General features: G+C 36.1%; 1 protein-coding gene across 1 annotated transcript in view; it reads left to right on the forward strand.

The window, feature by feature from the left end:
- The window catches only part of FAP (fibroblast activation protein alpha), a 72798-nt gene that overhangs the window by 15528 nt on the left and 31808 nt on the right, over positions 1-25462 (forward strand). The window contains exons 3-14 of the mRNA XM_077760990.1: positions 979-1077; positions 2013-2107; positions 3047-3121; positions 4592-4644; positions 8230-8302; positions 8972-9092; positions 9987-10141; positions 12142-12245; positions 14255-14390; positions 18095-18139; positions 24604-24708; positions 24807-24877. Coding sequence (XP_077617116.1) covers positions 979-1077; positions 2013-2107; positions 3047-3121; positions 4592-4644; positions 8230-8302; positions 8972-9092; positions 9987-10141; positions 12142-12245; positions 14255-14390; positions 18095-18139; positions 24604-24708; positions 24807-24877 — 1132 coding nt within the window. The remainder of the gene's footprint in view (positions 1-978; positions 1078-2012; positions 2108-3046; positions 3122-4591; positions 4645-8229; positions 8303-8971; positions 9093-9986; positions 10142-12141; positions 12246-14254; positions 14391-18094; positions 18140-24603; positions 24709-24806; positions 24878-25462) is intronic.

A 25462-nucleotide genomic window follows, 5' to 3' on the forward strand; every position in this document is an offset into this window, starting at 1 on the left:
TTAATGCATTCTCTCTTGAGATGTCTGAAGGTAAGGATTTTGGCTGATCTTTTCTGACCAAATGGGATGCTAAAATATGTCCTTGACAAACCCATAGTAATCTAATCCAAGCATCTGTGACGAAATACAGTGAACTACTTAAAAGACAAGGTTGAGTTTTTTTTTTTTTAAGTTTATGTTGAGAGAGAGAGCGTGCACGTGTGCGCACATGAGCAGAGGAGGGGCAGAAAAAGAGGGAAAGAAGTTCTGCCCTGTCAGCACAGAGCCCCATGCAGGGGGGTCAAACCCACAAATCTTGAGATCATGACCTGAGCTGAAACCAAGAGTCAGGTGTTTGAGCCACCCAGGCGCCCAAAAGACGAAGTTTTTAAGCTAGGTCTGCAATCCCAGCTTTGCAAGGTTTAGAGTTGTTGAAAGATCATCTCATCTTTTTTTAAAGATATATTTTTTTAATGTTTATTTTTGAGAGAGAGAGCGCGCGCGCGCGCACAGGCGCGTCCGCGCGATTGGGGGAGGGGCAGAGAAAGAGGGAAACCGCATCGGAAGCAGCCTCCAGGCTCTGGGCTGTCAGCACAGAGCCCGACACGGGGCTCAGACCCACAAACTGTGAGATCCTGACCTGAACTGAACTGGATGCTTAACCGTCTGAGCCACCCAGGCGCCCCAGGTCATCTGTCATCTCATCTTCTATTAAAAACCTCTGACAACCCTGTGCAGCCTGAATAGCGTTCTTACTACTCAGCATGGCCCTCCTGGGCACCCATCGTCCTTCTTCCAGGAGTGCCTACTGCCTCTCTAGGCCTTGATTAGCCTGTCTATCAAGGAGATAACACTCACAGCTCTTAACAGGAGTCAAACAAGTGTTTAGCAATGGAAGGTCTTTTCATTACAGGAGACAGAACAGATGAGAGACAGGCGCAGAATTTATTTGAGTTATTAATCATCTTTTTAGTGATAATGTTTCCGTCTCTCCCAAAGTTCATGGCTCTGAAGGAAGTACAACAAGAACACTCACGCTGAAGGATATTTTAAATGGGACATTTTCCTATAAAACATTTTTTCCAAACTGGATTTCAGGTAAGTGGATTGTTTTTCTACTTTTTGGGGTTTTTAAAAATACGTGTATTTTGTTTTTATTTTTAGTGCCAATACATCTCAATGATAACAGAGGCCAAGAGTGTTTATTTAGATAAGTCAGTGGGAACCAAAGCACCTTTGACAGAACCATTTGGACCACATTTGCCCAATAATAATGATGCCAGTTAGATTTTCAGTAAAGAAGTGAAAGTTGAGAGTACATTGTTAGAATAATCTGAGCGTATTGTATGTCTCTTCGGAATATGCACCTAAGAGAGTCCATAAGAATTTTACCAACAGAGAAATTTCATTGCTAATCTAGATAATCTGAGAAATGGACAAATCCCGTCCTGACCAAAAAAAAAAAACAAAAACAAAAACAAAACCAAAAAAACCCCTCATAGGTCATAAAATTGATATTTGCATATATGTTTTCTAAATAAGATATTATCAAATAAGTCCAAACAAATAGTAAGGTCAACTAAATTATTTATGGTACTATATTTGTATCTAAAGTGTGACTAAACAAATCTAAATATTCTAAATTTTCTCTTTAAAATATTAAATGCACGTCAAATGAGTTTTAAACTAAAAGGCAACAAACAACTGTATTTTTTATTGCAAAACAAACACACCATTTTAAACTGGTTTATCCTCTTGGTAACACAGAGAAAACCCAATTTTATTCCCAAACACCCTGAACTGGTCATAATAGGGCAGCCTACTAGTGAAGGTGGCATTTTTGTGGAAAATAGAAACGAGGACCCTTTCCTCTCTTCCACTGTCAACTTATTATTTTAAATCTGACAAAACAATGTCCTGGACAGGGAAGAAAACCAAAGCAAATCTGTGAAGAAAGAAAGGTTTCTCTTTCTTATAAATGCATTTCCTACTAAGGGGGATCATTTCAAGTTTGTTTTCCTTCTTGTTTAAAGGACAAGAATATCTTCATCAGTCTACAAATAATGATATAGTATATTACAATATTGAAACAGGAGAGTCATATACCATTTTGAGTAATACCACCATGGTATGTATCCAGCTTCACCTTCCTCCTCAAACCTTTGCCACCTCTTCACTGACCGAGGAACAGAGTCTAAACTCTCAGCACTTGACCTGGACCCAACCTGCCTTCTTGGCTCCATCCCCCACTGAATTCTCCAATTCTCTCTTCTAGTCACACTATACTACTGCCTTTGCCTCCTCTCAACCACCTAGCATCTTTCTTTCCGTGAGAAACAAGTGCGGTAAGAGATAAGAGTTGAAAAATCAGTTCTTAAAACAGGCAAACTGAGGCTCAGATCTGGGTTCTGTCACTTCCTGGTTATGGAAAGTTAAGATTCCATACCACACCAGCCACCTTGTGCCTCATTTTCTCTCTCTGAAGAGTAGGAAGAATAATACCTGTCTGAGATTCTAGAAGAGGTAAGTAGTGTAACATTTGAATGTGGGAGGACAGCACTTAACATGGAATACATGGTTGACAAACAAGAACTATGAAATGTAGATGCCTACTCCTCTCTCTTCCTAGGCAATTCCCACTTTCTCCACTCTCAAAAGCCTACTAATGTTTTAAAGTCAAGCTCAAATAATACTCTCTTCCTCATGCAACCAATGATCCTCTCAACTGGATTTAATCACTTCTTTTAAATGCTTTTGCAACGCTAGATTTATATTTCTTTAATAGACCTTTCTAATTTGCAATATGTTACTTATTTTCAAGTTTTACATATTAAGCTTCCTGAAATCACAAAGTATACCTTATGTATCACATCTTCCTATCGTAGTGTTAATGAATTTGTTTGTATACAGTAAGTACCATGTAAACATTTTTTCAAATTGCATAGAAAGTGTATGTACATAGGCGTATATCAATTATGCCTAGGAGTATATCAATTATCCTTTTAGAAGTACACATTTACATGGCTATGGTTTTTCTTCTGTATTCTAATCGACTTTATAATTTCAGAAAAGCGTGAATGCTTCAAATTATGGCTTATCACCTGATCGGCAATTTGCCTATCTAGAAAGTGATTATTCGAAGGTATGGACTGTTTAATTTGGGTATATCTGTTTCTATCTGCTGCTAATTCACAGTTTGGTTTATAAATGTAAAAGGAAGTGAGAGTATATTTTTATCTCCAAATATTGAAGAAGTTAATGTGGGTTCTAGATGAGCCCAAAAAACATAACTGAAACACATACACATAATTCAGAATTTGGTGTACTTGTTGAGTTATCATCCAATAGTAGAAACCACTTTCCTCTGGAGAAGGTGGACTTCATTTGGGGGCACTGATATTTATCAGAAATGGAAGAATTACACTTATATTTCTAAAACTATTTGACTTCATAAGTCATTAGTTAATTTTCACATATTTTAACCTCATGGAAGTTTATCATTCTTGCAAATGGAAAAATCAAGGTGTAGCTTATTTAACTCACTTGCTCAAGCAAGGTAATATACAGTCAGTGGTAGACCAGAGTTTAAATCTGTGGCTTCAAAAAATTGAGCTAGGAGTATCCCACCAAACCAGATCATTTACCTTTACTTAGTTTCCCCTTCTTCAACAAAGTTGTAGAGGGAAGTTAATTATCTTATTTTTTCTACTTCTACAACTTCAAGATAATTATTTTTGGGAAGAAGGCAAAATAACTTATTATCAAATTAAACTTCTAGTGATTACCTTTAGAGAGAGAACCTTTTTACTGCCATTTTTTATATTCTATGTGAGATATAAAACAGAATGAATAGTTAATCTTGCCCCTCCCTAGTTGTTCAGTTTGCTGATTATTTTCCAGTAGACCAGGTCCTGGTCGCTAGCAGTCTTCAGGACGACATGTTTTAACCAGCTAGGGTTTCTTTGCCAAGAGTTTGAAAGCTCTTTTAAGAAACAAAATCCAAAATAATATTTGTATTATTCACTCACCACAGAACAAATACACTTAATGAGAAAAAGAGCAGTGTTTTTCTGGAGGAATTATAAACTATGTATCTTCTATTTATTTTTCAATTTCCATTATTTTCAAAATGTATTATATTTTTAAAAAGGCAAACATTTTATACCAAACTCTGTGTTGAATAAAATTCTCTATGTAATTTTAGAGGGTATCATTGTAATGAACTACACAGGTTCAGGTAATTCTTATGGCCATGGAGATCATAGTGGTTTTACTTCAAATCAAGGTAAAGCATTAAGGAAAAATTTTTAGGATAGAGTGTGTCAAAGAAAAGCTTTTTATATTAAGAAATGTCTTCGGATATGCTTTTTATGGAGTGAGGGTTGAATCACTGCTGAGATTAGTTCTGGAACTTAGACAAACAGCACAAAAGTCCACAGTAAAACTCTTTAAATGAAGTCTCTTTTGGAATTGAAACATATTCTTCCTAGTGCTTTGTGAAAATAGTCCTTTTATAATTCTGAAGCTTGAATTGAATCACTTGTTATTATACATTATTGATATAAGCTTTTTGAGAATCATAATTTGTCTCTGCCTCTCTTCTTTCTGACAGCTTTGGAGATACTCTTACACAGCAACATATCACATCTATGACCTCAATACTGGGTAAAACTTCATATCTATGTATTGACACTACTTATATCGACTATAGTTTTTAAGTCCACACTTTGGTTTAAGGTTAGGACTACATTATCTTGTTACCGATCTTAGTTTCTTCTTTACAGTATATGTGAACCCATACAAATTGAGAGATTTAGGAAAACACTTTTATGAAACATTTACCTTTTTTTTATTTCAATAATGTTTTGTATTTTCATTTAAAAGGCAGTTTTATTTTCCCTACTTTAGGACCAAATTATAAATATGCCATTTATGGACGTAAACCTATGTGCTGAAAGTACAAACATGCCCATGACAATGACACACTACTTAAAAGAGGGTGGCTGCTTCAGTGGAAGGAGACATAAGGGCAGAGGATGCGAATCTCCTTCAACTGTATCTGAACACAGATTCCATCAATTGATTTTAAGTTAATTGTTACCAGAATTGCAAAATGTTAACATTTCTTAAATCTGGGTTATAGATAAATTGTCATCTATCATATTACTTTCTTTCTTTATTTGTATGTTTCACTATTTGAAATATTTCAATTTAAATGAAAAAAAAAAAAAAAAGAATGAATAGGTAGGCAAAACACCTAGTGAGGGAATTCCTGGCAGAAGGAATAATCTGTAAAGGCTCCAAGGGAAGGGAGAGCATGGAGTGTTCCGGAAACTCAAAATAGGTCAGGTGAGTTGAAATTGGAGGAGGACATGCCAACTAGTGAGAGGTGGTGTAAGATTGGGAAGGAGTTGGGGCCAGGAAGCAGGGGCCAAATAATCATGAGGAAACCATTTAGAAGAGTTTAGATGTCGTTCTGATGACAATAGGGAATCAGATTTGCACTTTACAAAATCACTCTGACTCACTAGGGACAATGAATTGGTTTAGTTACTCATCTTAATGTGATATCCTATTTTCTGTTATATAAAAGGGAAAAATAATTATATGGGTTGAAGAGGCATTGAAAAATTTTATGGTCTATTTCCTCTTTTGTCTGGTAAGAACACGAAAATTCAAAAAAAAATCTACTTGTTTTAAGTGTACAGAAAAGAATGATTCTGATCTTAAACTGTCAATTTAGGAAATATGAACTACTATACTAAGTAGAAACTGAACTCATCTTAATATACTCTGGGTCTTTCTCTTCTCTGTATCCACATCATCATGAAATTCAAACATATTTTTTTCTCTTTTAAAGTTTATTTATTTATTATTTTGAAAGAGAGAGAGAGAGAGAGTAGGGGAAGGGCAGAGAGATGGAGAGAAAGAATCCCAAGGAGGCTCCACACTATCTGCTCAGAGCCCAACATGGGGCTTGAACTCACGAACCATGAGATCATGACCTGACCTGAAATCAAGTCAGACACTTGACCAACTGAGCCACCCAGGAGCCCCTCAAAAAGAATTTATTGAACACATATTATGTGAAAAGCATATGGAGGAGATACAAATGAACTTGAGGTACTGACCCTGCTCTCAAGAAAACTTTAAATTGGTGAAGTAAAAGCCTAACTTTTTCAGCACAATTTCTTAAGGCTTTAATCAATTTCTTATTTTTCTTTTAATTGTTTTGAAAATCTCCACATCCTACCTTAAGGTTCAACAAATTAAACAGCATTCCAAAAGAAAATGACAATACTAATATTTTATTTATGGCTTGTATAAGCCTTATGGCCTAGAATCATTTTAAATATTTAGCTTTTTACAGTGAATTTAGTCAAGCCACTGCTTGCTTCCTTGCTTGCTTGCTTGCTCTCTCTCTTTCTTGTCTTTTCTTATCTTATCTAAACAACTATCTAATTTGCCAAATTGTGTTTTTGTCAGGTAAATATAGCATAATTTAGGAAATGAGGGATGATGAATTTGTTGAGATTCAAAGCAAGACCAAATACCACTAATTCCAAGTTTTCTATGTGCTTCTGAAGGGTCTATAAAAATCTACCACAGAGCAAGTGAAGATAGTTCTGGTTTCAAGCATGGGGAGGAATACTGAGAGGAGATGACAGCCTTTGTAAGCAGCCTCCTCCACTTTCTCTCATAGTGTTAGTTATTTAGAAAACATAGAAAATGGCAGCTGTGGTGACTTGCCAGTCATGAAGAGACTCTGTGCTGAAATTTTCAGCTTGGCGCTGTCTGCACGCTTGCATAGATGATTCCACAGCATATGGAAACCTAAGACAGCGTTACAATGTCAAAGGTAACGCTGGCTTGAGATAGAAATGCCTTTTCTTCTGGATCATTCTTTTGCCTGTGCCTTCACATGTGTTTCAATATATTGTGGACCTTCCTGGCACCTGCTGCTCATATACTGCCCCCTGGCAGGCAGGCTTCTCACTGCTTCCCCAGTAGTCTCTCTCTTCCAAGGCCATTACTCTTTCTCCAGTCAAAGCTGATCTGCCTATGTTCCTCACAGTTTGCTAGGCCTCAGGCCGCATGATCTAATAAGGTACATCAAAGTAAAATGGTTACAATTCTTTACTAGTTCTAACTTTAAGAGAATGAGAAACGTAGAAATGTCAGACATTTTAGGTCCAGGTTGGAGTTAGTTTTTTGAGGGCAAGGACAAAGAGTCTTTCTTCTGGCTCCTCAGTTTATTCTTTGGAGGCAAGTCTTGTTTTGTGTCTCTACAAAAGCAGCCTTGATGGAACTATTTATGTAATCCTCACGAAGATAATAGTCAAAACTTAAGCATGGCATCCTATGACTCCTTAGCACTTATAAAAATCTGAACACATTCTTGCTGAAGAACTACAAAAGCCCCACAGTGCAAGTTAGTCAATTGAGTATTGCAGGGTGACTCTAGGCACCAAAGTGAGATTTTTGGCCAATAAGATATTTGAAATTTCCCCATGGGTGGAGAACTTTGCAAGCTTAAGGCATACTGCCCAGTGTATGATCTGTTTTTCAGTTTAGCTTGAGATCAGATGTTCCTTTCCTTTTCTGATTTCAAGTCAGATCCCTGGGGAGATTGTCAAATGGCATCTTATTTTCAAAAATTTGAAATGCATATGCATTCACAGAGATGGGGGTTGTAAATGAGAATGTGGAAGAGTACATACTAAACTTCAGCACAGCTATAGCATTTTAGAGCTGGAAGGCACTTCATCAACCATCTCAGCCTGAGGTGTACAAATTTTACAGTCCTGAGGGTTAGGAGACTTGAGTTTAATTAGGGGTCGGCCAAGAACCAACGATGTGATTTTCAAAAGTCTTATCTCTCTAACCTCACGTTTATTTTATTTTATTTTTTATAAAATGAGAGTGTTCCATCAGATAACTTCTAGATAGTCTCACTTTCACAGTCTATAAATCTTTAATAAACCTTTAATTCACTTCACTATAAGGGTCAAAACACTGAGACCCAGAGAAGTTAAGTGATTTAAGTAACTGGTGAAGAACTGCTACCGGAACCCGAAGTCTCTAATGCCGGGTTGTCACATTCTTTCTGTTAGGTTTGAGGAAGCTGACTATGATCCTTCATTTTTATTATTTATTTTTTATGTTTATAAAGATGGGTTTTTTCCCTTGAACAGCAAGATTTATTATTATTTTTTCTTTCTTTCTTCTTTTTTTTTTTTTTCCTTCTAGACAGTTTGTAAGAAGAAATGAGCTTCCCCGTCCAATTCAGTATTTATGCTGGTCGCCTGTTGGGAGTAAATTAGTAAGTGTTTAAATTATAGAAGTGTTTAATCATTTAAATAAAAGAGGAGCCATTTGATTTTGGCCTTTGTTAAATTTCCCTGCCTGAAAGGGAAAAAAAAATTCATGACTATTTTAGTGGTTAAAAACGGGAAGAGTTTTGATAAATTGAAACTCATCTGAGAATTCCGCAAAATCTCGAGCTCATGGATAGACTTCTTTAAATATCGCAGTCAAAAACTTTATCCTCATACTCAGCCAGAATGCGTTGTGCCAGAAAGCTGAGGAAAAATATGGTTTTCACAAGTTTCCCAGACTAGCTTCAGACAACATGAAATTTTGTCCAAGCTCTTATTTAAGGACTCTAAATAAAGATTAGATCTGGCTAGCTATTAATATTCAAAGATTTATTTGACTTTCTGTTAATATACACAATTATTTATTTGAGTAATAAAGCAATGAATATAATAGTAAACTTTATGCTTTATTTGATAGACTTTAAAAATCTTAATTGATGTTAATGGGAGTTGGTAGGTTTTTTGACCTATTAAAATACTTTAGTTGTGAGTCTTTTTTGCATCTGGATTACTACGCACTTTGAAGGTATTAGGTAAATAATTAACACAAATTTCAGACTTTATTGTATTTCTTGTGGAATTCTCCTTATTAACTAACTTACCACCACTTCTAGGCATATGTCTATCAAAACAATGTCTATTTGAAACAAAGGCCAGAAGACCCACCTTTTCAAATAACATATAATGGAAGAGAAAATAAAATATTCAATGGAATCCCAGACTGGGTTTATGAAGGTAAGCTGTCTTCTTTTTCTACCATTGCTGTTTTAGGCTTTTAATCGAAAATAATTGCATATATTTAGTAAAATGTAGATGAGTGGTATGTTACTGAGATGAATGGTGGCATTTCTGAAAGCTGTTATCAGGTTATGAACAGGATGTGCATGTTCTGAAAGAACAAAATCTAATGATCAGCCTGGTCGAGTTTATTTTCATAAGTGTTATAAAGTGGTAGTAATAATTTACATTTCAAGAAGTTTATGGTCCTCAGATGCTTTGTTAGTACATTTCCTCAGGTTTTCTTTTTTCTTGAGAAATAATCTTTCTTCCAAAACTAAACAACTGTCTTTATAATTGTGCAGAGAAATATTCTTAGTTTTTGATACTTTAATGAATTGTGCCCTATTTGTAGGCCATGTAGGATTCAGAACCTAGCCGGACTTTAAAAGGTCTTATAGTTCTTGCCTTTATTAAAAAATATATAACTGAACTGTTGTTGTTTTTTAAATATTCCTAGGAGAAAAAGTCAACACCTAACATTTATGTCACTGTTATAGTATAATTCCTTATTTGGGCTATATTAGGTGACTATAAAAACCAGAAGCTGTCCCAAGGGTAAAATTATTTATTGTTGAAATGTTTAATTAATTTACTTAAATAATTATATTTCTGATTAATATCAATTCCTAAGAAAACAGATTGATGTTTGATATGAAGTATAAGTTTAAGCTATTTCTTTAAACTCAGGTTATTTATCTATATTAATAACCAAGTTTTGACATACGTCACATCCACATTAAATAAATTATTGCAGTCAATAAATGCCTAATACAATATATTTTGAAAAATTTACAATGATTTTAAGAGTAGGCCATAACAGTTATTTATATACTTGTGATTATATTTCAGAGGAAATGCTTGCTACAAAATATGCTCTCTGGTGGTCTCCTAATGGAAAATTTTTGGCATATGCAGAATTTAATGATACGGAGATACCAGTTATCGCCTATTCCTATTATGGGGATGAACAATATCCTAGAACAATAAATATTCCATACCCAAAGGTATGTTGAGTACTTTTAGCAGATGCTTCCATTTCTCTGGTGTCAAAATGAGCAACCAACACCATGAATAGAGGTGGGATCAACAAGTTTGGAGAGCTTCTTATCCTTGTGCATTGTAAGGCAAACATTGTACTGTGCTCTATTATTTATGTGGACATCTGTTGCTTTGGACATCTGGTTGTGCTGGATGAAGTAGTCTTTGCAAAATCCATCGCAGAATCTTTGAAAAACATATGGTCTAGATTATGGAGGAAAAACAAGCTTAACTTAATTTTAATTTTTCATCTTTCATGCTCCAAATTCAGGGTAAAGTTCTGCTTTGCAATTCCTTCTTGAATTCTCATGTAAATGCAAACTAGAATGGAAAATACAAATGTGGAACTTGATGTTCCTGTCAGGTAGAAGCGGGCATGAGTTATGATCTTTTCCGGACATATAAGGTAGGTTAAGGGTGTGAACCTAGTGTCTTCCTTGAGGAAATTAGACATGGAATGAACCCAACATTTCTTGTATAACCATTCTAGAATTCTGAGTGAAACACTTTTCATTCAGTTTGAAGAGAGGGCTCCTGTATGTGTGGTAGGAGAACAGGAAGGTCATAGTGGAGAAGCAACATATCCTAGTTTGATTTAGGATATGAAAAAATCTGAAAGAGAATGAAATAATAAAGTCTCCTCTTTTACAAGGAACGGAAGTGGTTGTAGAAAATAGTTCTTTGTTCTTTGGTCCCTATTGTGTTTACTTGCCAAAGAGAACACAGTTACGGATGGACCTAGTGGGTCCTTTTATGGATATGCGTACAAATAAGTGGTTTCTGATGTAATTCAAAGTGGGTATAGTTAGAGAACTAGAAATTCCAGACAGTCTAAAATTTATGTTAAAAGTCATATGAGAAAAGACAATGGATAGGATATGCATGTTTAGGTAGGAGACCCCTCAGTGACTGTATATAAAGTCTGAAAGACTGGAGATGTTTGGAAGCGAGAGATGTGGCACTTGGGATCCAAGGTGTAAAAGAACTTTGATCGTCAGGAGAGCGCAAGGGAGCAGGAAGAAATGGAGGAACCCAGAGATGAGGACTAACTGACACTGACAGAGAAGTTGGGACCCAAAAAATTTTCATGTTTCCTTGAAGACTGGAGTTGTTGAAACATTTACACCAGGCTGAGAGGTGAGACAACTCAAAAGAAGCAAGAAGTCCCAGCTAAGCTTCATAGTGAAACAGGAGGTCAGAGAAGAGCCTGGACAGTTCTTTAGATAAATCCAAATGGCATGGAGTCATTTAAGGCTGTGAACTTAAACTTTATGGACTTAAATTGTTTAACAATTATAAGACTCTCTTTTTCTGTGTTAAAATAACAGGAACTCTAAGAAGCTGTCTGGGTGTGAACTACACTGTCATGTAAATTTAGGGTGTATAATAGCACAGAAAGTACAAAACAAGAAAAGTGCAAATTCAACGGGCACTTTATTTGGAGGTGACATTTCCCTAATTTGGGGGGATGATAACAGTAGTAATGAAACCAGCCAGGAGACCGAGTAGTGAATGTCCTAGACCATATTATAGGGCAAAAAGCAAAGAGTATCTTCCATTATTTATTCTTTACACTGTTCTCCCTTCTGCACTCCTTCTAGCACATGGAGAAGCGATTATAATAATTATCCTAATAATAATAGGAAATACCTGTCTTGAAAGTCAGAAAAGAGAATGTCAGTTATGGCACTGCATTTTCATATCCAAAAGATTTTTCCCCTATGAATCAAAGCTCTCTCATTAATCATTTAAAATATGTGTTTACCCTCTGGTTAACATAATATTTGTAATTGCCCTGCAAGTAAAATCGAATTGAAATTCCTGGTCATGTTATAATTAGAATGTTTTCAACAGTGATATACTTAATATTGTAAGCTTATAAAAAATGCCTAAATTTGTAAAGTGTCTTTAATACTTTGATCATAATTAAAATTTTATGAACATATGATCTCCATTTCTTTGGCAGGCTGGAGCTAAGAATCCTGTTGTGCGGTTATTCATTATCGACGCCACTCACCCTGAGCATATAGGTCCCATAGAAGTACCAGTTCCAGCAATGATAGCATCAAGGTAGAGTGAGCTCAGACGCTTTCCTTCCACCTTAACCTGAATTTTAACACTTAAATTTCTTAGCTGAGATTGACACTTCTTTTCTAGTGAGTTTATGATATGTATACTCGAGGCAGAAAAAAATAAATAAAATTGGCATGTAAACCTAAATATGTAACCAAATTAAAAACTACCTGTCTGAAATTGATTTTAAAGTATTGGCCTCTTTCACACCTATAAGGATGATCAGAGTGGTCAATCTAAGTGATACTCCCTCAGATGTGTGAATGTAAACTTGGGATCAGCAGGCAAATAATACAATTCATGTATGTTTTCAGCCTGGCTTCTCTCAAGTCTGGTCTACTTTCCCTTGAACCCAGGTTTCATAGATCCTGGTTGATCACATATGCATGACTAACAAGAGGCCAACCCTCTCCAAATATTAGCATTTTTTACTAGGATGCAGTCCATTCACAATTATCTGGTTGTACGGTTATCTGTTTGGGATTAACTCTAGGTAGACAGGGACATGAATCAGTCTCACTCCCTCAGTGTGGTGTTCTGTGTAGATCCTGTCTGATTAGTCCTGATGATAGCAACCCTCCAACCTTCCATCAGTTCTCCCTGGTCATTTTGGTTGAAGCAGATAAAGGTAAGAGGTCCCCTACACTCTGCCTGGTGGGCCTCCTCACTACTCCCCAAACGCTAACAGGCCAGGGCCTGCTGTCCCATGCAGGAGAGTCAGCCAGGGCCAAATGATTGGTCACTGACAGGGAAAAGAACCTAAGCAGAGGCCTCCACGGGGCTTTGCCAGGGTGAATCTACTCTTGGATAATTTAAAATGGCTTTATTTGGGATACTTACTTCCCCCAACTACTACCAATCTAGTTGATGGAAACTTTACTAAATACAACTTTCTTTCTTTTCTTTCCTCTTTTCTTTCTTTCTTTTCTTTTCTTTCTTTCTTTTCTTTTCTTTTCTTTCTTTTCTTTTCTTTTCTTTTCTTTTCTTTTCTTTCTTTCTTTCTTTCTTTCTTTCTTTCTTTTCTTTCTTTTCTTTCTTTCTTTCACTGTCATTCTCCTTAGGAGCCAAATAGAATGGTAGAAAGGGGTTGTTGGAGCATCTGTAAAATACTAACAATTTAATAATAATAGCTAACATTTTCTCAGCACTAACCATGGAGCAGGGAGAATTCTCACAAACTTTAAGCATGCTCAACAAATTCTACAGCAAGCTTTAATTTGGTAATACTATTATTCCCACTTTATAAAGAAACAGGGGCAAAGATATGTTAAGTAAGTCACTTTAAATAGTATAACTGGTAAGAGGTAAGACCAGAGTCTGAGCCAGAGACCCTTCCAGTTCTGTGATTTCTTGTATATCAAAGATTCTGTGGTTTATTTACATTGATGTTTTCCATCTAAAGGTTCATTCTTAGAGCCAAGTAATAATTGCTGCCATTTCATTGACACCAACTATGCACCGAGTACTAATAGAGTTACTTAGTGTACATCATCTCTGATTATGATACTAAACCTGAATTTCAACCCTTGACCCTGAATTTCAACCCTTGACCCTGGTCACAGTTAAAATATGGCTTCTGGCACAAACCTGCCTGGAAAGAAAGATAGGCGTTTATCATACTTGGCTCTCTCTCAACCACTTAAAAAGTGAAAAATTGAGTTTACCCATGCAAAATAGCCAGTTTAATGCTTTTTTTCCCTTCTAGATTGACCAATAGCTTTGGCTTCATGTCTTAACGTTTTTCCTAAGATATAAAAGTCCAAAATCAGGAGAAAGCTCAAATATAAAATAATTCCATTAGATGAATGAACTCTCTTATAGATATTCCTCAGAGGTCAGCAAGTATATTGAAACTTTCTCTGTAGAGAAGGGAAAGTTTTACCTTCCATATTTATGGAATAAATATTTTATAATAACAAAATACATCCTTGAGAAAACAGAATTGAGAAATTAGTTGATGTGATACTGGTTTATGGTAGTGACTGTCTGCTTTGGTTTATTTGCAGTGATTATTATTTCAGTTGGCTCACATGGGTTACTGATAAACGAATATGTTTCCAGTGGTTGAAAAGAATCCAGAATGTTTCAGTTCTGTCTATATGTGATTTCATGGAAGGCTGGCAGACATGGGATTGTCCAAAGGTAAGTCATGTTAAACCCACAGAAGTGTATTTCTGAAGAAGAAAGTATATGAGACGGGACTTATTTATCACTAACACTTTGTATTACAAAGCCAGAATTACTGCATTCAACTCCTGACTGCTTTGCAAAAAAAACTCCCCTTTATTCACAGTCCATTATTTAAAAAAATTAAATAAGTAGGACACCCCTTGTTTTCTTGAATGAGTTTAGCAGTAAAACTGAATGGAGAAAAAGACTAAATGAAACAATGTAATATTGGGAAAATAAGGTATCTGGTTCTGAGTTAGGATGAAAATCCACCCTTTTGAGAATATAAGATTGGCAGTCAAAAAAATCCAAAATAATGAAATGAGAACATAAATGGGTCTTTAGGGAAATAAATATAGTCTATTAAAAAATATAGAAAAATGCAAATGGTGGTATGTTCTATTCAATGTAAAAATAAAAAATAAATAGTTTGAAGGAAATTAATATTAAAAGAAAGCCAAACATTTCCATTTTAAAATTTAAAGTAGGTAATTGAGAATATGACATGAAATACCAGATCAAACTATCTTGCTATCCTGGTATCTTCCAGTAATTCAGTGGGTTAATACTGAATAGAAACATTGTGCTTATTTTAGGGAGGAAAAAAACTTGAAAATTAGGCACAGATTTATTGTTGGGTTTTAATCGTTTCTGTTGTTCATATCCAAACATAATCTGTTAAACTAATGAGTTAGAAAAGTACTTCATCAATCTAAAAGCTTTAAAATGAGCCTGTTCATAAGTACTCCTATTAGAGACCAAGACATAGAAAATGTTTTCTTTAAATAGGAAATTTGATGGATACATTTCATAAGGCTTCTAATTATGAAGACATGTTTAATTAAACCAAATATAGAATAAACCTTTTTTTTATCAAGTAAGAAAAAAAGCACAGAGGAATCAAAGCAAATCACTGAATTCCATCTTGAAATTAGGACACTATGTTTTGCAAGAAAGAGTCATATGAATCTATTTGGAAATATATCAGGACTATTATAGTCAACATTACTCGGGCTAAAAATATGTTTTTAAATCACTACTCTGTTAGAAGCTTGACTAATTTTGATGGAATATGCTAGAAGCCTTTTTTATATCTTATTTATATTTTGCTATACAAAACAGAAAGATTTTGGCTTCAATGCAGTACCATAGAGGGAAAAAAGGAATAAACTTGATAGTGGTAGTTAATTAGAAAATCAGTTTGGGATGAATATATCCACATTGTTTATACTGAATCTAGGTATTCAGAATTATTGATTTAATTTTATTAGTTCAAAACCATAAGGTCAGTCATTTAGACTAAGTTTTTAGTTCTAAAACCTAGGCATTAAAAACAGCAATTGCTTTGGAATCTGAAATTCAATTTATAAAAATCAGGGTCAACTTTAATCCAAACTGATAGAATATAAAAAATGTTTATTCAAGGAGATGTGGAATTCCTTGGAATATCAACTTTAAGTTTACGGCCCAAAAAACAGTGATCAAATTTAGAATACCAGGTAACCTTAAGATTTCAAAGCAACTTTGGTTTCAAAATAATTTGATAAATACATGGAACACGTTTTCAGATTTAAGAACAACAGTGTGCTGTTAAACAATAAAGCTGTGCCTTAAAATTTATTATTCCCTTGCTTTTTATGACACTGCCTTCTCTTATGGTTCTCTTTCTACTTCACTGACTTTTTGTTTCCAGCGCTTCTTTCTCAGATTTCTCTAGAAATCTTACTATTCTCCATATTAATGTACTTGCAAGGTAGGCTAACTGCTATGACAGCAATAAGACCCTTCCAGTAATTCAGTGGTTAATATAATAGAGATTTTGGGCAGTGCCTGGGTGGCTCAGTTAGTTAAGCATCTGACTTCGATTCAGGTCATGATCTCATGGCTTGTGGGTTCAAGCCCTACAACCAGCTCTGCACTGACAGCTCAGAGCTTAGAGCATGCTTCAGATTCTGTGTTTCCTTCTCTCTATGCCCCTCCCCCACTTGTGTTTTCTGTCTCTCTCTTTCTCTCTCTCTCAAAAATAAATGAATAAAATTTTTAAAAAAGAAGAAAGAAATTTTTTACACAATCACATAAACACCTAATACTGAGTCCAGGTCAGTGGGGAATTTTAATTGTTGGGATGCTCTGCTCTGCACAGTCACTCTAGGATCCTGGTTGATGGCATTTGTGGTGTCTTCATCTAGTGACTTCCAAAGCTAGTCCAAGGTTATTCAAACCTGATCACCAAAATCCCACTGGGGGATGGAAAAGAGAATGGAGGATCAGTATAAGAGGTTTTTATAGGTCAGGCCTAGATGTAGAATGAGTCACTTCTGCTCAGACACCATTGGTTAGAACTTATCACATGCCCACATCCTACTGGAAGTGGGCCTAGGAAATGTAGCCTAGCTACAGTCCTAGCAAACAGAGAAAATGATTACTAATAATCTTATAGTCTCTACCACAACTCACAACTTACTCTTTAGCCAATTTTTACATACCAGAGGATTTGGTTACCATTTGCCCTCAAATTTATTTTGAGGATTTGAACCTTTAAAAATCTCTGGCTACATCTTCTCTGGTTCATACTCACTATCCATAGTTAGAATAAGGCCTTTATCATCCTTTTTCCAAACATTACAAAAGCCTTCCAATTGAGCTCTCTTTCTCTTTCTGTCTTACTGACTTATAATCTGTTCGCTGTATCATGTTTGCAATTATATTTTCCATATCGTGATTTTTAACTCCTTCAAAGGATTTATGTAGAGCGGGGATCTAAACTTCCTGGGGTGACATAAAGTTTCTCCAAGATCATTCTGACACTCATACATCATCCCTCCTCTTGAACTCTTTTCCATTGTCACCCTCCACTCAGCCATTTGGAACCACTCTTGTGGTCTACCTCACTGGCCTGGTCTCGGTGTTGTTCATTTCACCTAGAATGATCTTTCTCTAATTATTTGTCTAGAAAAGCCTATTCATCCATTTAGGCTCACTAAATTTTGGTCAACAAATGATTGTACTATGCTAAAATATACACTAAAATAAGATTCATTGCACATTTTAAGATTCCTACCTACTTAATAAGATTAAGAAAATAAATTAGCCTAAACTCCACTGTGAAATGTCTTTTTTTTTTTAATGTTTATATGTTTAATTTTTGAAAAACATAGAGTAAGAGAGGGCATGTGAGTGGAAAAAGGGCAGACAAATTGATAGAGAGAGAGAAATCCCAAGCCAGGCTCTGCTTTGTCAGCACAGAGCCTGATGCGGGGCTTGAACTCACAAACCATGGGGGATCACAGTCTGAGCTGAAACCAAAAGTCAGACACTTAACTGACTGAGCCATCCAGACACCACTGAAATGTCTTTTTCTACATGACACCAATTGCTTGGGTTGTGCTAGGCTATTTATGGAAAGAAATGAAATAATTCTAGGCACTGCCTCATGGAAAATTAAACCAGAATTATTAAAGGTTTTCAGTAAGATCCATCCCTTAGATTACAAATATATATGCAACAGTGCTGATGTTTAGATTTTGAATATGGACACCTTAAATTCAAGTGTGAGGTTAGTCTATTAGCAATAGTACACCCTGAGTGGGCAGCTTAACAGGTTCAAATGCCCAGATTATGTTTAGGAAAAACTGTTCTCCTAATAGCATATTTGATGTGATCTTTCTTTCTTTTAGACCCAGGAGCATATAGAAGAAAGCAGAACTGGATGGGCTGGTGGAGTATGATTTTGCTATCTTTTCCTTATATTTTAATGACACTTGACAGATTCTCAGCCATCAAAGGAGTATTTTAAATCTATCCAAACTGACACTACTTGTTTCATAGAAAAAAAATCAAGGTGAAAAAACAAAACGGTAGGATCCTTTCAGCAATTTCATGCCAGACAATTAATGCTATATATTTAAAATTCTGTTGAGAAGAAATCATAGTCCTCAGGTAACAACCTTAACTTTTGCAACTGACTCTCTGATATTCATAGTTAATATTCTTATTAAACAAAAAAAGACTTTTTCAAAAGCAACTACCATTTCTGATAGACTTAAAATAATACTTACTAGCCAGTTGAATCAGAAAAACCAAATACATTGGGTATTCACAGTAATTTAAACACAATCTGCCTCTTATTTAGTTTCATATAAACTGAAATGAATAAATGAATTGTGTATTCGTTTCCCATTTTTAAGTAGTATCAAATAGGAAATTGTATATTTTGTTATGGTTTTTGATCACTAGATTTTTTTTGGATAGGTTTATTTAATGATTTGTGAGAATGTTCAGTGTAAAAACTCATGATTTACAAAATTATCAATTGTGTCCAATGTTCTATTTGAAGAATACAAAATAGAACAGAGTATAGTGAATGTTGCATGGATACTGTCACATATTACAAATGATGTGTGATTGAATTCAACTAGCATTTGGGTTTAAAAAAAAAAACAAACAGTTTCTCTGAGTAGCACAAACAAAGAAAAAGAAGACTCTTAGGACCTGACCTAACACATTAACCATGATACAAGGACAATAAAGAATTCAGAGTCAATTGTAAGATAATAATACATAAAAATTCAAAGTTAAAATGGGCATAAAGAAGGTAAATTGCAAAGCAAAAATCCTCGGATGTCAAAAACTCCTTGTACATTTTTCTGGAGTTAGCAATTTTAGCTTAAGTATATTTACTCTGTCTTTAGTAAAAGATATTTCTGTTCTAAATGACATAAGAACTCTACCACTGTACTAAATAACATAAGAAAAATCGGCAGTATTTGGTTAAAGGACAGAATTTTTTAAAGTTTTAGAACCTTGGTCAATCCATAGCTCATCTTCCAAAAAGACAATTCCTAGATCATTGTTTGAAAACTCGAGGAAAGGGGAAGTTAATCTATGAGTTCACTCTCATTATAAAATTTCCAGTAAAGATTTAGGCAAGGAATACTTGAAGATTTCCTTTGCTTGTATTCTCCATGATGATAATATAGCTAGAGTTACTACAGAATAATACGAGTGATATTATTTTACAAATAGGTAAACAATGATCCAACAATCTTCTCAAAGACATGATCTTAGGAATCCATACACATTTATTCTGAAAATACTGCATGCATTCAAAACACTCTGAAAAATTTTAGAATGCATCTTTTGAAATCTCTTAATTTATAAGTAACTTGGAGTCAACATTTATATCTTATCAATTTTTACAATCTGTATAGCACCAACCTTTTAATCTCAGCACACATTAGCTGAGTGGATTAATTAATTTATTAATGAAATGCCTTCTAAAGCTGTAGAACATTGTTTAAATACCCTCAGTGGAGCCACATACATACCCTTTGAGGGAAGATGAGATCCTTACATTAAATCAAAAATGATGCCAAAGTAAATCTTGTGAATATGTATTATTTATCTGCAAGCTATGATTTTGTGCTAGATCATTTTAACATCTGTAGCTTTGGAATTCTACTGGGAAAAGTCATTTTTTAATGTATCCATCTCAATCTCTTAAAATTTAAAATAGGCAGTAAAGTTTCTAAATACCCAAAGGGGTATTGTCAAAAATTTTTGTAGTGATAGCTTTCAAGAGTAAGTTCACATTCTCCCAAGGCAGCTGCTTTGAAGAAGTCATTAGATTTTACAACTTTTGACATGTTTTTTGAAAGTCAGACCAAGCTTTATATGCTTATAATTCATATGTCATAATATGCTGGATAGCTTCCTTTGACCTATAATCAAATCAGGGACTTAATAGAATTACCCAGAAATAACCTAGAAGAAATATGTATGTCTTTCAGACATTTGTTCAAGTAATATTTATGAACTTTTTAGAGAAACTGTACAGACTAGTCATATCAGTGTAAATTTAAAGAGTGATGGTAGAGAAATTATTCCTTTGGATTTCATTAAGGAGATTTAAACTGAAAAACACCTTTGGAAATCACCTGTGAATCAGAAAAGATTGAATGACTTGCTTAAAGCAATGGACCTGTTAGGTGCAGGCACAGAACTAGCAAATAGAAATTTACCTATCCCTCTCCGTCCTCCAGCATGAGCTACTCAGTGTCTTAACTTGGGGGATATAGCCTAACATCTCCTTTGGTAATTGATCAGAAAAATAACGACCATGAGTTCACTTTAAACAAATTTCTTTTTGCCGTGTAGGAAACCAACAAAAAGAACCATTTAATCGAAGAACCTAGTATTGAATCAGTAAACTTTGTAGAACAAACACTAAAAGCATAAAGCATAGACTACAAAGCTGCATTTGAATTATTTTAAAATAATTAAGGAATACATGGCCCCTCCCTTAGCTATTGGTAAAACCCCTTTTTTCAGAAAAATGGGGCTGTGGATGTCTTTGACTTTTAAGTAAGCCTTTCTTTCCTTGTTTCACAAATAAGCGTGGCTGACTTGGTTGCCAGAAAAATGAGTTTTCTCTCAGAAAAACGAGTTTGGTGCTTGGAAGTCTGCTTTTCATCCAATGTGGACTCAGCTTAGGCATCAGCCTCTGATAACTAGCACCTCGGGTTGTTTACCAGCCATGGGAAGAAATTATCGGGTGGTAAATAATCTCACCTTCCAAGTAAAACATTTTAAATGGCTTTGCACATAGAGGTGAGTAAATTATCAGAAAATCTAAGCATGATAAAGGGGCTGTGAAGAGGCCTTGTTAAAATTGAGGACCACCTCATTACGTGTGCTTTCTAGGGTCCAGGTGTGACTTACTGCAAGACACACTTAACTCAGGATGCATTATGGAGCCAGCTCTGGGAAAGTGAATGCGGAAATATTTCACACCCTCTTTAGCTCACCCAAGTTACCTGTTCATCCAAAGCAGGTGTCCTCAATGTGAGCAATGAAAGGGAAGAAGATAACAGTCTTTGCTTAGCAGAGATAGTCTTCCTGTTTGCCTGATTCTAATATCTTCAAATGGAACACTCTGCCCTGTTATTTTTTTTCCAATGAAAATGAAAGTTTTAAGTTTTAACCCAGAACAAAACCTTTTGTAAAGTTCCTTACTAACCAGAGGCATGAGGAGAATATGTTTTTACTCTGTCATCTTAAAACATTCCATGACCCTGGTTCCATTTTAGTGGTAAAAACAACACAGAGCTAGTTTATGTCTTTCACCCTAAGGAGTAAGAGGGAGGCGTTGGAAAGTGATTACTAGTAAGCAAGTATATCATCATTTGCCCAAGAAGGCAAAGCTTCATTCTCAAATGAAAGAATGGCTTGTCAGACTTATACTAACAAAATCCCATCCACAAAATGACAAACCAGAATTTCTTTTCCCTGGGCCTCTTTTTCACTCAATTCACTCTTAATTTTATTTAGAGGCACAAGTCTCAATACACAGAATCCTACCGAGGCTGGACTTATTATTAGTGAAACTCATAAAGGAACCATGCCAGGAGATAGCAGTTTCTCCTTATCCCATTTTTTATTTTGTGAAAGGCATCCATTCTTGGACATTCTTACCACTGTCCAAAGTGATAAGACTTAGGGCACAGTATTAGCTTCCTGGGACTGATATGACAAATTACCACAAACTTGGTGGCTTCAAACAACAGAAATCCATTGTGTCCCCATCCTGGAGGCTGTAAGTCCAAAGTCAATGTGTCAGCATGGTCCTGCTCTCTCTGAAGCCTCCAAAGGAGACTTCCTCTCTTTCACCTTTTGGTGGCTCTTGGCAGGACTCTGTTGGCTTGTAGCTACATCTCCCCAGTTTCTGCTCCCACTTCCATGTACCCTGCTACCTTGTGTCCCTCTGTGTTTCTTGGTATCCTCTCTTTTTTATAAGGACACCATTCATTGGACTTAGGGCCCACTCAAAGTCAGTATGATCACATCTCGATTCTTACTTTGATTATATCTGCAAATGGGGTCATCATCTTCCTTCATTTGGGCTGCTAAACAAAGTACCATAGACTGAGTGGCTTAAAAACCGCAGAAGTTGGGGGTGCCTGGGTGGCTCAGTCAGTTAAGCATCCGACTTTGGCTCAGGTCATGATCTCGCTGCTTGTAGGTTTGAGCCCCATGTCGGGCTCTGTGCTGACTGTGAGCTCAGAGTCTGTAGCCTGTTTCAGATTCTGTGTCTCCTTCTCTCTCTGACCCTCCCCTGCTCACACGGTCTCTCTCTCAGAAATAAATAAAACATTTAAAAAATTAAAAAAAAAAAACCAGCAGAAGTTGATTTCTCACACTTCTGGAGGCTGGAGGTCTTAGACCAGGGTGCCAGCATGGTTGGATTCTAGTGAGAGTTCTCATCTGGGTTGAAGACCACCAACTTCTTGTACCCTCATGTGGTGGAGAGCATAGCAAGGGAAGCAAGCTCTCTGGTGATTCTTATAGGGCACTAATCCCATAAAGCTCTACCCTTATGACCTCATCTAATCCTAATTACCTGCCCAAAGTTCCACTTCCTGACACCAACCTTAATTTATATGAGGGGTTCAAAATATGAATTTTAAGGAGATACACACATTTGGCCCATAATAGTCACATTCTGAGGTTCTGGGTTCAAATGAATTTTGGAGAACCCTATCCAAACCACTACAGATGCCACATCAAATAAGTTACATTTTAATCGCTTCTCAGCCTTTTGGCTAAGATCAAGTGAAGTTACATTTTATTTTATTTTATTATTTTACTATTTTTTTATTTATTTCTAGGAGAGAGAGAGAGAGAGAGACAGCGTGAGCAGGGAAGGGTCAGAGAGAGAGGGAGATACAGACTCTGAAATAGGCTCCAGGCTCTGAGCTGGCAGTCAGCACAGAGCCCGACGCGGGGCCTGAACCCACAAACTGCGAGATTATGACCTAAGCGAAAGTCGGACGCTTAACCGACTAAGCCACCCAGGCGCCCCAATGAAGTTACATTATAATAGCATGTAATCATAACCACCAATTTTTTCGAAAAGTATCAATTATCAAATCACACCTAGAGCCATCACTAAAAAGGTCTACAGCAACTAAAAGATAATGATAGTTTGGTTGTTGCTTGGTCAGTTCTGAAGGAGTTGAACATCTTGCTTCCTTGTTGTGTGGAAGCACTTCCAGCCAGAGAGAGCTGGTTTGGGATTATTTGTGGGAATATCTACTGGCTGTGATGTAGAGTAGCTCTATCCTCACATAGCTATTTTACCATTTTACCTTTCTTTTATAACCCAATGACCAGGGAAAAAAGCCAACAAATGTAAGATAAAGCTATTTTTTAAAATTTTTATGTTTATTTATTTTTGAGAGACAGAGAAACAAAGAGAGAGAGAGAGACAGAGAGAGAAAGAGGATCCGAAGTGGGCTCCACCCTGACAGCAGGGAGCCGGACATGGGGCTCGAACTCGTGAAATGAACGTGAGATCATGACCTGAGCAGAAGTCAGGGGCTTAACCAACTGAACCACCCAGGTGCCCCAAGACTATTTTTTTTAATGGGAGAAACTAGTAGCTAAAATTTGGTATAAAGACATTTGCAGGATTTTAGTTATCTGTATCATGAAGGATATAGGGTTATGGTTTGCTCTGTTCCAGGGCACACAAGAGCTGAATGTCAGGGCCTCCTTAGGTCATTCACCAGTTCCCAGTAAGCGGCCAGCGGGGGCCCTGGGAAGAGGTCACAGATGGGCAGTAAGGTCTGCTTCACTCCTTGAGTTCCAGGAGCAAACCCCCCACTTGTCCTGGGTCTAGAAATTTCTTTCCACCAGGAAAAACTGTGGCTAGCAGGGCATGACATTTTCATCTTTAAAATGTCTTCACTGAATCATTGGCATTAGCTGTTTGGCATCTGACAAATCAAAACTCAAAAAATCTATCAGCGTTCATGAGTCACTCTTTGGTCAAATGCCACGTTTTGAAGTTTGACTTGGCTACATAAATAACAACATTCATTTGTGATTCTCTTAACTCTATTTCAAACCACATTATCTCCAAGCATAGACATTCAATCAAATTAAACATTATAAACACAGGGGCATGCAATAGCAATTAAGCAGCAGTTGAAATGGGCAAATGTCTGTTAGAATTACTAGAAAAGCTGTCTAACTGAAAGAATGGCATTTCAGATGTGGTTGACGGATGGTAGGAGAGGCAAGGCATTCTGGTTCCGATAATCATGAACTATCCACTGCTTCTAAAAAATTCTATAGTTTTAGTTTGGTTTGTCTTTTGAACATAACCTCTGTTCATTTCTTTCAGTTCTTTGTTTCAACACCAGTTTTCAGCTATGATGCCATTTCGTACTACAAAATATTTAGCGACAAGGATGGCTACAAACATATTCACTATATCAAAGACACTGTGGTATGTTCCTTCCAAGATTTATCTCCTCAGAGATCATTCAGTTGAGGTTGCTCAAATAACGCTCAGCTTCACACAACATAATGTTTGTCTTTTTATAGGAAAATGCTATTCAAATTACAAGTGGCAAGTGGGAGGCCATAAATATATTCAGAGTAACACAGGATTCACTGTAAGTATTGCATGAAGCATGATGCACCATTCAGGTTTTAATTGGCACTGATGGACCCACAAATGATACTGTACCACCTCTTAGTTAAAAGCATTTTTTGTTACATACTCTGTAGTTTAGTTCAGATAGCTGTGGTTTCATTAAGATTGTGTGTTCTCTAATAGCTAGCTAACATGCTTTCTTTTAGGAAAGAACATTCAGTAAGCGGTTACTTCTCTTCTGATACCTGGCAGATAATTACATTAAAAGTATAAAATTTGACAAATAATAACTAGTTTTAGACACAAATTTTACTCTTTAGTACTTGAAATGAGCAAGCTTCAAAATTCCATGAAGGGCAGCCCATAGATACAGAATTTTTTTATAGCGATTCACTGTTATATAAGTTTAAGATTATTATATACAAGAGCTATCTTTTTAAAAAGTTTATTTATTTTGAGAGAGAGAGAAAGAAGAGAGTGGGAGCCAGTGGGGGAGGGGCAGAGAGAGAGTGAAAATCCCAAGCAGGCTCCGTGCTCTCAGTGCAGAGAGCCCCAACGTGGGGCTCGAATTCAAGAACCATGAGATCCTGACCTGAGCCAAAAT

Source organism: Crocuta crocuta, unplaced genomic scaffold (genome assembly GCF_008692635.1).
Source record: "Crocuta crocuta isolate KB4526 unplaced genomic scaffold, BGI_CrCroc_1.0 scaffold153, whole genome shotgun sequence".
Classification (NCBI taxonomy): Eukaryota; Metazoa; Chordata; class Mammalia; order Carnivora; family Hyaenidae; genus Crocuta; species Crocuta crocuta.